Source organism: Odocoileus virginianus, chromosome 7 (assembly GCF_023699985.2).
Source record: "Odocoileus virginianus isolate 20LAN1187 ecotype Illinois chromosome 7, Ovbor_1.2, whole genome shotgun sequence".
In the NCBI taxonomy this organism is placed as follows: domain Eukaryota; kingdom Metazoa; phylum Chordata; class Mammalia; order Artiodactyla; family Cervidae; genus Odocoileus; species Odocoileus virginianus.
In genome coordinates, this window is record NC_069680.1 from 39806359 (window position 1) to 39818176 (window position 11818).

The window sequence follows — 11818 nt, forward strand, 5'->3', positions numbered from 1 at the left end:
CCCTAATTTCTCCTGCTCATGCCCCTACCTCAGGCATGTCTCCTAAAATCATGGATGAGCATGCTCCATGCCTGCTACAACTGTGCCCCTGGCCAAAATCCAAGGCTCAGAAAGAATATATGGTCTGACTTAAACTCACAATCATGAGCCCAAACCAAATTTTCTGGTTCCAAATCTCATACTATACTGTTTTCAGATGGGGTTGCCCAAGAATACTGCTTCCCACAGTAAGAAGACTATTGTGCCACCATTCTGAAGGCAATGAAGGCCTTGTCTTTAGCAGACTGGTGTGATGAGCTGCATGTCATGCCTTCTGAGTGTGGATCAGAAGACAGCATACCATGGCACAGGCATGGCAGTGTTGTCCTGGTTCACAGATGAAGAAACGGGATCTGAAGGAGATGGAACTTGGCCTAGGTCACACAGCCAGGAAGTGGCAGAGCTGGGATTACATCTCACTAGGGATAGGACTGTAGAAGGGCAGGAAGTCCTTCTAGAGATCAAAGAGGCAGCATCATTGTCTGGTGGAGGTGCCAGAGTAGAGGCAGTGCTGGGAAGGGCCTAAGGTCCAGAACAAATACATACAGTGACCTTATCTATGAAGCAAAGTGCAGACTGAATAATTGGGACTGAAGCAGGTAGAGAGGGCATCTCCTGATAGGAAAGGCCTCCTGGAGACTATGGAAATGAGATGAGACTCACAGCTATAGCCAGAAAAGTGGCTCAACTTTCATATTGACTCTCCACCCAGATGTGTACCCCTTCCCAGCTCAGTTCTAGGAAGCTTCGTGACCTCTGGACTAAGTGTTCAATGCAAACAAATATGGTGATCAAAGCCAGCACCTCCAGTCTGACCTGGAGTCCTCTACCTCATTCAATCTCCTGCCGCTTTGGAGTAGGAACAAGGGGAAAGTCTGGATGCTGAAGAATAGGGGAGACAGATGAACAAGTTGCCAGCAGACTTTTTAAGCCCTGGATCTCTTAGTCTCTGCCCTTTGCATCAGGCATCTGGCTCTTTACCACCCTGGAGCCATTCTATGGAATGGGTCAACAGGAAGCAAGGAAATGAGACCTTCCATAAGCCAAGGACAGGCTAGTTGGAAGGATCTGGTGGTGGGGGTGAGGAGTCTCATCCATATTTCTTGTGGTGTTTGGAAGCCTCTACCACCCCCTCACCACATGGCTGTGCAACCTCTATTTGAAATTCATGATGGCTTCCCTCACCACCCTAAACTAAAGGACATTTTATGACAGCTCTATTAGAAACGTTCAGAATTGAATAAATGTTGCTTCACAGTTATTGGTCTATCCTTCTTGACCACTGGCAGATAATTCAAGCCATCCACTTATAAGATATCCATTATATCTCCTTCAGTCAGTAGAATGGCACTCAGACATTCAAGTCAGAAACTTGTGTGGCCAAACAAATTTCTTTTTCTGCTCACTATTTCACACTCAACCAATTCCTAAGCTCTGTGAATTATACATTTTGGATGTTTCTCAAATGTATCTACTTTCTTGATCTAATTTCTTTTACCCAGAATCTTTTACCCTGATTCTGGCCACCATCATCTGTCATTTAGATGGCAGTAAGAATGGCATCACTGATGCAATGAACATGACCTTGGGCAAACTCTGGGGGATGATGAGGGACAGGGAGGCCTGGCATACTGCAGTTCATGGGGTCGCAAGAAGTTGGACACGACTAGGCAACTAAACAACAACAACAGCAAAGTACATCCTTGCAGGTCATCTTTTTTCCAGTTTCATGCCATCCAATCATTCTCCACATTTTAGTCAAAACAAGATTTTAAAAATTCAACTGTGATCCTTCCTCCCCTATTGGAATTTCTCTAACGACTTTTGGTGGGAGGTCCAAAGTCTTACACAGTTTGTAAGTCATATCATCAGTCGGCTTATGCCTTATCTCTCACCATTTGGTTCTCACACTGTAAGACCAATCAGACTAAATAGTATTATCCTTGGGAACCCGGCCTGCTTTTTCACACTTTCAAACCATTGCACAGACTATTTTCATTGTGAAGTTTGGACCAAGCACTGAATGAAGCAAGGATAGTCTTTAGATCACCCACAACTTCCTTAAGACTCCCTCTGGAAACTTTTTCACGTGAAATCATTTTAGTCTCACAGACAAGTTGAAGAAATCATAATGAAAAGCCTCAGGTACTCTTCCTCCATCGTTCACCAATGGTAGGATCTAAATGATCAGAATACAAGTATCAAAACCTGCAAGCTGACATCAAAACAATACAATATGGATTTTACTTGCATTTAACCATTATTTACCTGAATTCCGTTTTTCTTGGTGTTTAGTTCTCTGAAATGCTATTGCAGTGATAGGTTTGTCTAATCATCACAATTAAGACATAGAACTATTTATCACCCACAATGAAACTTTCTTGTTCGGCATCTTTATATTCTCCCTGAAGCCCTATTCCCTGCCAACTGCTGATATGGTATCCCTTATTTAATTTTGCCATTTCAAGTATATTATATGAAAAGAATAATACAGTCTGTAAGCTTCCAAGCTTATATTGATTTTACTTAACACAATGTCCTTGAAATTCATCCAAGTTATTGTATTAATTGCTTCCTTTTTTTCCTGTGAATTTTCCATGGTTTGTTTATCCATTTGCTTGTTGAAGGATAACTGGGTAATTTCCAGGGTCTTTTTTTATTTGCTATTAAAAATGAAGTTTCCAAAATGTGTTATTTACACATAATTATTTTTTAAACTTAGGAAGGAAATTCTGATACATGTCATAACATGGATGAACCTTGAAGGCATTAAGCTAAGTGAAGTAAGTCAGTCACAAAAAGACAAATCCTGTATGATTCCACTTACACAAGACACCTAGAGTAGTCAAGCTCATAGAGACAAAAATAAAATAGCGGTTACTAAGGGTTAGGGCTGACCTTGGGGTTGAAAATAGGGAATTACTGTTTAATAGGTACAGAGTTTCAGTTTGGGATAATGAAAAAGTTCTGGAGATGGGTAGTGGTGAAGGTTGCACAGCAATGTGAATGTACTTAAGGCTGCCAAACTGTACACCTAGCAACGGTCAAAATGGTAAAATTTTATGTTGTTTACACTTACCATAATAAAAGCTAGAAAAGTAAAGTAAGTGGATAGAATATAACATCATGGAATATAAGAAATAAAGAAAATAAAGTTAAAAGTATAGAGAGCAGGACCACTTGAAGTAGTCAACACAGGTTTCTCTGAGGCAGGAACATTTCAATAGAAGAGAAAGAGCCAGCCAGTGACATGAGAGAGAGGACATGCAGGCTGGATGAAGACCAAGTCCAGAGCCTGAGACAGGAGTGGTCTTACTGTGTCAAAGGCAGCAGGGTGTTCACTGCGCCGGCATGGATGAGTGTCTGTGCACATCCGCATGTGTGTGTGTGTGGTTAGTATGCACAAGCATGAGTGCATTCATAGGCATCTTTATGTTTCTCTATTGAAGACATGAATCTTGACACAATTAACCATGTGAACCAACTCATGTTGGCCCGGAAATGAGAACTGTCAAAATGCTGACAATTTGAAATGGGAATTGTGCAATATCAAAGAAAACTGCCATCCAGCTCTGTACCAGAAGCCCCTGGGGAATCCTCCTAAGAAGAATTATTTATTAATCTGGGGTTGAAGGCCAGGCAGGCCCGTGTTGTCCCTGTCCACCAGGCCGATTGGACCTTGTATTACCAAGCCCAGCCTCCTCCCTAACCCTAAGGCATCTGCCAGCACCCTGCTGGAGGGCCAGTTTCCTTGTGACTATATCCCTGATCTGCAGAGGCCCTGGTGAGTACTTTGGTAAATGGATCTGGGGTCCTGGGTCATATAGTTAGGGCTTTGACTTGATCTTGGAGGCCTAGAAGAGACTTTCTGGAGTCGGGGGAGGTAGGGGGAGGGCAAGTAGAAGACATGCTGGAATATCTCTTTCTCTGCTTATGCTGGGGCATCTGGGACTTTCCTGGATTCACCTGAACATTTGCAAATGAGATTGTACCTTTGTTTTCAAAGAGAACCAAGAGGGACTAGACCCTGGATCCTGGGCTGCTGAGGTTTCCTGGGGGAGGGACATCTAGAAAAGAACTTTGAAGATCAGATGAAATGTTAGAATTGAAAAATGAGAAGGGTAATCAAGGAATATTGCCAGTGATCTTGACATATAGGACACACAGAATACCTGTCAGGAAATAGAGAGGGATCTAGCATCCTGCCTGGGCTAAAAGAATGAGAAATTTCAAGAGAAAATTCTCCCCCTGGCAAGTCTTTCTTGCAGTGAGAAATAAACATCAAGAGAAAGGAAACTCAAGTTAATTGTGGCTGGGTTAGTAACTAGTAGTGACTCCTCCTCTCTGGATCATTAGCTCGCAGCTCAGTGCCTGCCACTGAGTAGACGTTGGTTATATGGCACTGAGGGCAAAGGACTGTCCACATATAAGGATGGGATCCAAGTGGCAGTGGGGCCCAAGTGGGAGAAGTGCAAGAGCAAGCTAGGTCTCCATTCATGATTACTCCCTAAGCCAGCAGGCATGAGTCTCTGGCCATGAGTATGCCTATTTGCTCTTGCAAAGGACACAGAGAGCATAATCAGAGATTTCTGCAGTAACACCAGAGGACAGGCACTGATGACTCCTTCCTCTCAACAACGCAATTATTTATGTCTACCTTTGTTGAAGTATTAATTAACCAGTATCACTGAAGGATTTAGTAACACATTTCCAAATTCCCAGTTTGGAGGCCAGGAATGGATTATCCATCTCTACATCACATCTGCCCAGTATAGGTTATAGATTCAGTATATATATATAGATAAATAGAACAAGATAAGATAATCTTCCTTGACTTTTCTTACACCAAGGTGAGGACCATGTCGCTGTTTACATCACTTCCTTTTCTTCTCCTGATTGTGGTGACAGAATCTTGTGCAGACACAGAAACAGAGAACTGTGAGAATATCCAGAAGACCTGCCCTGTGATTGCCTGTGGTCCTCCAGGCATCAACGGCTTCCCAGGCAAAGATGGGCGTGATGGTGCCAAGGGAGAGAAGGGAGAACCAGGTACAGTTTGGGCTGTTCTTTCTCTGACGCTCTTTATCTCCCAAAGGAAACTGCATGGATTGGGAGGAGGGCAATGTATTCATGCCGCTTGTATTACTCTCAACTACATATTATCATTTGAAACAGAGATACAGCTCTGACTCTGGCATCCCAGACTCTCACACAGGAACTGCTGACACGTGGTGGTCCTGCTGGCTCAAGGAGTAGACCCTCAAGGCAGGCCATCCCATGGGACATAGGAGGCTTTTATTCTATGGTCCTTACAAACAGCAGCTCAGAAAAGTTAGTCCTAGCTCAGTGTCTCCTTTCCCCTGGGAAGGGATTGGGCATCATGTTTTTTGGAGAAATAGAGGAAGAACCCAAATATTGAGTCATGTTTCCTTTTTCCTCCAACAGGCCAAGGACTCAGAGGCCTGCAGGGCCCTCCTGGAAAGATGGGGCCTCAAGGAACACCAGGGATCCCTGGGATACCAGGACCAATAGGCCAAAAAGGAGACCCTGGAGAAAATATGGGTAAGGAGTTTATTTTAGCAAGGTCCAGGCTGAAGTCCCCTGGGGTCTGTGGGCTCGAGTATCATGTGGGACATGCCCCTTCTGCTGCTTTCTGGGGAGATGCCCAAATCTGCTTTCTGATTAAGCAGCCTCCAGCTTCTTTAGGTTACTTAGAGCCTCAGGGATTCCTATCAATTCCTGAATACAGAGTCACAAACCATTCAGAGCCAAGCCCTTGCCAGATTCCCACTGGAGGATCTGAGCCCTGGCTATCCTTCAGCTGAAACAAGTTGGCCCAAAAGGGAGAATATATGTGTTGGGCTTATTATGCCTATTTTCACAAGAGTGGTAGATACATGGTATGTCAATTAGAAACAAAACACAGCTGGAGTGACGAAGGTGACTGAGCCACGGGTCTCGTCCTGCAGTTGACTCACCTGGCCTTAATCACATAGAGGTGATTACAGGGTTCCCAAGAATAGGAAGAGCGGAAGGTTTAGGCCTCCTTAAGGCTCAGGATACATACGTTATTGCTTCCGCCACATTGTATTGATCAACACAAGTCACAAGGCCAGCTCAGATTCAAGGAGTGGGGAACAGACTCCATTTTCTAAGAAAAGCTGTATCATATCGAGGTCATTTTTGCCATCTACTACACATAGCTTGTCTCATGCCCTCCCCCATGGATAATGGACAACTCACAGAAATCCTAGTTTACTGATTAATAGGGCAAACTCAGGGAAAAACAAACAACAAAATGAACAAAAACAAAACATCCCCAAAGATGAAACTCTGTAGACTTTATAGTCTATATTCGCCAGCTCATAATAAATCTTCAATTAGTTTATTCCACAGTTTTGTCCATGATAGAGCTATTTGTTTGGAGACATAAAACAATTAGTGACTAGCTTGGCATGTGGAGAGCTAGAATGCTATTAACAGATCAACAGGGAGTGTATGTATGTGCATGTGTGTGTGGGAATGTATGTGTCTATAAAGTGTCTTTACATACCTTCAACCGATGAAGAGTCATGTTTTTGGTTAGATGGAAATAAAGACAATTTTCCTTCTTTTTGCTTCTTGATATTTTTCATTTTTTTTTAAGAGCAAATATCAATATAAAATAAACTTTTAATTTTAATTTTTTTTTGTTTTAAAAGGTACCCTACCCCCTTGTAGTTCTAAGATAACTTCTTAACACTCTTTCACTTAATTTTCTAGATGACTACATTAGACTGGCTATTTCAGAAAGAGCAACTCTACTATCTGAATTGAACCAGATCAAAAACTGTAAGCCTTCTCTCTTTTCAGGCAGCTTGAAGTTTGGTAAAGTGAAAGATAACATTTATTGAATATATTTAATTTTCTAGTACCTGGATAGGTGTCTATTCATATTCTGATTTCATGAAACCCTCACAACAACTTTTCGAAGAAATGAAGGCAAAGAAAAAGTACATAAGTTGTTCAAAAGCATAGAACCAATGAGTAGCAGAGCAACGTATAAACTGAAGTCAGTCTGATACCAGAGAGGGGCTACCTAGGAGGCTCAGTGGTAAACACTCCACCTGCCAATGCAGGAGATGCAGGAGACGCAGGTTTGAGCCCTGGGTTGGGAAGATCCCCTGGAGTAGGAAATGGCAACCCACTTGGGTATTCTTGCCTGGAAAATTCCATGGACAGAGGAGCCCGTCAGGTTGCAATCCATGGGGCCTCAAAGAGTCAGACATGACTGACCAAATGAGCATCCATGCATGCTAATATCAGAGACCCTGATTCTGCTTCTTTATATTACAGTGTATGGTGTACATACAGGTCACTGAAAATGGGACCTACACCTCTCCCTTTGTTATGCTGGTGCTGAGGACTGGCAATGGGGCTTGAGCTGTTACTTGCCCTGAGACAAATATTCTAAGAAATTTACATTTATTTATATTAAGATTGGGGTAAAACTTAGAATTCCGAATTATGTGTATTCTAGAATATGGTCCAAAGAGACAAATGCCTTTGTTCCAGTCTGTCTGTTCAGATTAGGGCTGCTAGATTTAATCAAAAAAAAAAAAAAACAAATGGTTACTGAGTTAAATCTGAATTTCAGGTAAACAATAGCATTTTTTTTTTTTTTTTTGGTATATGTATGTCCTAAAAACTGCATATGAGATCTTCATATTAAAACTTTAAAAAATCCACTGCTTTTCTATAATTCAAATGTAACTGGACATACCATATTTTATGTGGCATCTGTACTATAGAAACTTTCATCCAGAAAAATATCTTGGGCTGGACTTAGAGACAAACCATGTCACCTATATTTTCCCATTTTAGGGCTAATCTTCTCTCTGGGAAAAAGAGTTGGAAAGAAGGTATTTTTTTACCAATGGTAAAAAGATGCCTTTTAATGAAGTGAAGACTCTATGTGCACAGTTCCAGGGCCATGTGGCCACCCCGATGATGCTGAAGAAAACAGAGCCCTCAAGAATTTAGTCACTGCAGAGGCCTTCCTGGGCATCACAGATCAGGAGACTGAAGGCCAGTTTGTGGATCTGACAGGAAGGAGGGTGACCTACCAAAACTGGAATGACGGCGAGCCTAACAACGCTTCTCCTGGGGAGCACTGTGTGACGCTTCTGTCGGATGGCACCTGGAACGACATCGCTTGTTCCGCCTCCTTTCTGACTGTCTGTGAATTCTCTCTCTGAGGGAGCATGAGCCTCAAGTCCTCCTGTCCCTTTTCTCATCTCGTGGGCCCACAACCTGGTTCGGAAGATAAATCTATGTCAATTTCACACACCCCGTAATGAGGTGCTCTTTTGTGGAGAAACAGACAATGAGAAGAATGGATTGAGAATGATGAGATGTGGAAGTGAAAAGCGAGAAGAGACTCATAGTGGTGTAAGAGTTTCTGGTTCAGACCCAATCACTAATAATAATCACTTCAGTAACAACAAAATAATACTAGTAATAGTAGCAACAGCAGTAATAGTGGTAGTACTAATATATTTAAAAATGTTTATTACGAGTCAGAGATTACATGTAGGATTATACATTAAGTACCTAATTTAATTAGGCTGCTCATTTTTGTTTGAGGGCTACCTAAGGTAAAAAAAAATGGATTTATTTTTATGATTACTCTAAACACCTGTGTTCTGTTGAACCTTTCTTTCTCCTTGGGTTGAGTGCTAACCTTAATGATATCTTTCCAGCCTAATTTCCATAGCTTTTCTGTCAGTCTCAAGGTATTATCTATTTTGTTGCTTTCTTTCCAAACTATATTTTATTTTCTTTTTAAGGAACTGCTACACTATATAAATAACATAAATATCAAACGAATGGATTAATGAATTCTCACATATATATACACCCATATAACCACCTTTCAAATCAAGATACAAAACATTTCTAGCATCTTAAAAGCCTCGTCATAGCCCCTTCTAGTTGACATACCCGAAGGTAAATACTATTCTGAGCTCTATTATCATACTTTAATTTTGTGTATGATATTTCATATAGGTGGAGTGAAGTGTATAAACTTCAGATAGATGGAATCATACTATACATACAGTTTTATGTCTTGCTGTTTTTCATTCAAAATTAAGTCTGTGAGATTCATTCATGTTGTTAACATGTAGCAGTAGATTTTTCATTTTCACTGTCACGTAGGATTCCATTATATGACTGTATCTCAGTGTATTCATTATATTGCTAATGGACATTGGACTGCTTCCAGTTTCTGACTGTCAAGAGAAAAACCTGATGAATATTTCTGTACTTGTCTTTTGGTAGATATGCATTAGTTTCTCTTGGCTATCTAATAAGAAGTAGAACTAGTGGATCATGGAGTAAGCGTGTGTGTAAATAACTTCAGTAGATCCTGCCAGTTTTCCAAAATGATCATATGAATTTAAACTCCCACCAATAGTGTGTGTCAGTTCTGGTTGCCCTGCATATTTATAAAAGAGTTAACATTTTTAGTCCTTTTAACTTTGGCTATTTCTGTGGGTTTTTAATTTCAGATTTGATTTTCTTAAGATTTAGATCTATTTATGATTTCTATGTCTCTTGGGCAGTTTTGGCAAATTGTGCTTTTTCAGTGAATTTGTGCATTTCATCTGAATTGCTGACTGTGTAGGCATAACATTGTTCCCCAAATCTCCCTATTTGTTTTAAAAGTAAGTAGGATCTGCAGTGATGTCTCCATTGTATTTTTCATGGTTACTTGTACTTTTTTTTTTTCAGTACGTCTTGATGGGGGTAATTTGTTAATTTTATTAATATTTTTCAAAAGCTACATTTTTTAGTATTGCTTTTCTCTATTAACCTCTATGACCAATTTCCTTCATATTGGTTCATAGCTTTACATTTCCTGTGATCTCTCCTCATATCAAATGTGTTCTTCTCTTTTCTAAATTCATTTAATTAACATTAACAATTAATTTTCTATATTTCTTCTTTTCTAATAAATTCATTTAAAGTTATAAATTTTCATCTAAGGATTGTTTTAGCTGTATTCCATGGGTTTTGATATACAGCTGTTGTCACATCATTCAATTCAACATACTTTATAATTTTCATTGTAATTTCTTCTTTGACTCATGGCTTATTTATAAATTGATTTAAAAGTGTGCTGTTTAATTCCAAGATACTTGGTAGTTTTAAAAAGTTACCTTCATGTAAATCATTTGCCATTTTATTCCACTGTGGCCAGAAACATACTTTGAATAAATTCAGTCCTTTGAAATTTGTTAAGACTTGCTTTTATGGCACAATTTATGGTTAAATATGGTACATATATTATGTGCATGTGAAATCATGTGTTTTCTTCAGCTGATAGGTATAACATCAGGCCAGAATGTTAAACTTGATGTTTATAACATCTTACTAAATTTGGCCATTTAAAATCAGTTTCTAAAAAATGTGCATTAAAATATCCAACTATGATTGTGTATTTACTTCTCATTTATTTCTGCCATTTCTTGTTCTCTCTATATTGAAACCATATTAATAGTCACCTAAAAATTTAGGATTACTACTATGCTTTTATGTCTTTATTCCTCTTTTCATTTTAAAATATCCTCTTTATTCCTAGCAATTTTATTTCACTGAAGTGTTATTTTAATTTAAGCTCTCTTTCATTTAGTACTCTCATGATCTGTGCCTTCCCATCATTTTACATTTACCTACTCCTGTCCTTGTATTTAGGGCTTTCCAGGCTCAGATGGTTGTTTCTCTTTTATTAGCATATGTTTGGCCCTTTTGAATATCTAATATGACAATCTACATTGGATTTACAGCTCTATCATTTAATGGCTATATTATCTTGAGTTCAACTTCTGCTGAATAGTTTAGTTCAAATACATTCAATTTAATTATTAGGATAACTGGTTTCAAATATAGCTTTTTAATTTTTTAAATCAATTCCATTCTTTGTTTACTTATTCCTTCTTTCCTGCCTTATTTTGGATTAATCATATTTATTTCCATCTTATCTATTTGGTATTTAGTCAGACACTTGAACACTATTCTTCTGGTGATTTTCCTGTGGATTATCATACACATCATTATTGCCTTATTATTTTACACCGTAAACTAATACTTGGCTACCTCCCAAGCAATGCACAAATCTCACTAGAGTTTCACTCCACTTGTTCTCCTCCTGCTTTATATCTTGCTGTTGTTCCATATACATAAACTCCACAGTAAATTACTCGTCATTGCTGTATGGACAGTTAATATTTTAGGGGTACACTTTCCAGAGATTGTTATACCTTCTTGAAGTTTAGTTCTTCCACTCAGGATAATTTTCTTTCAGTGTGAAAAACTTCAATTTTCCATTTGTCACACGTTCCCTAGTGACTCTAAATATTTTGCCCATTTTTGTTTTTGTTTTTTATTTCTCTCCAGTATATTTCCTCTGCTCTACTGAGGTCAGTCTTAGCCCCAGAATTGGCAATGTCCCTCAAAGGAACAAATATTTATCAGTAACTAGATATTGGAAGCATTATTTATAATGTATTAATAGAATTCAGTTTACCTTGTTTTCAGTGCCCTACAATACTCTGATATGATTAAAATATAATCTTGATTAAATTTTTCTGGCTTTTTCTAACTATTAGAGTGGAAGCCATGGCTTTCTGTAACCTACTATATTTTACCTATAAGCATAAGCCTTATTAACCACCTAATTCCTGAATCTAGTCCTTAGAAAAATTTTACTGAGAATACATCTGAGAGGACTGCTGTA

At 39.2% G+C, this 11818-nt stretch overlaps 1 protein-coding gene across 1 annotated transcript; it reads left to right on the forward strand.

The window, feature by feature from the left end:
• Positions 1–3685: 3685 nt before the first annotated feature.
• On the forward strand, positions 3686–10515 carry MBL2 (mannose binding lectin 2). The gene is given in 7 exon segments (XM_070470568.1): positions 3686–3823; positions 4890–5088; positions 5485–5601; positions 6802–6870; positions 7903–7940; positions 7942–8023; positions 8026–10515. Coding segments are annotated over 6 exon segments (747 nt in total). The 5' UTR covers positions 3686–3823; positions 4890–4898; the 3' UTR covers positions 8277–10515.
• Positions 10516–11818: the final 1303 nt, after the last annotated feature.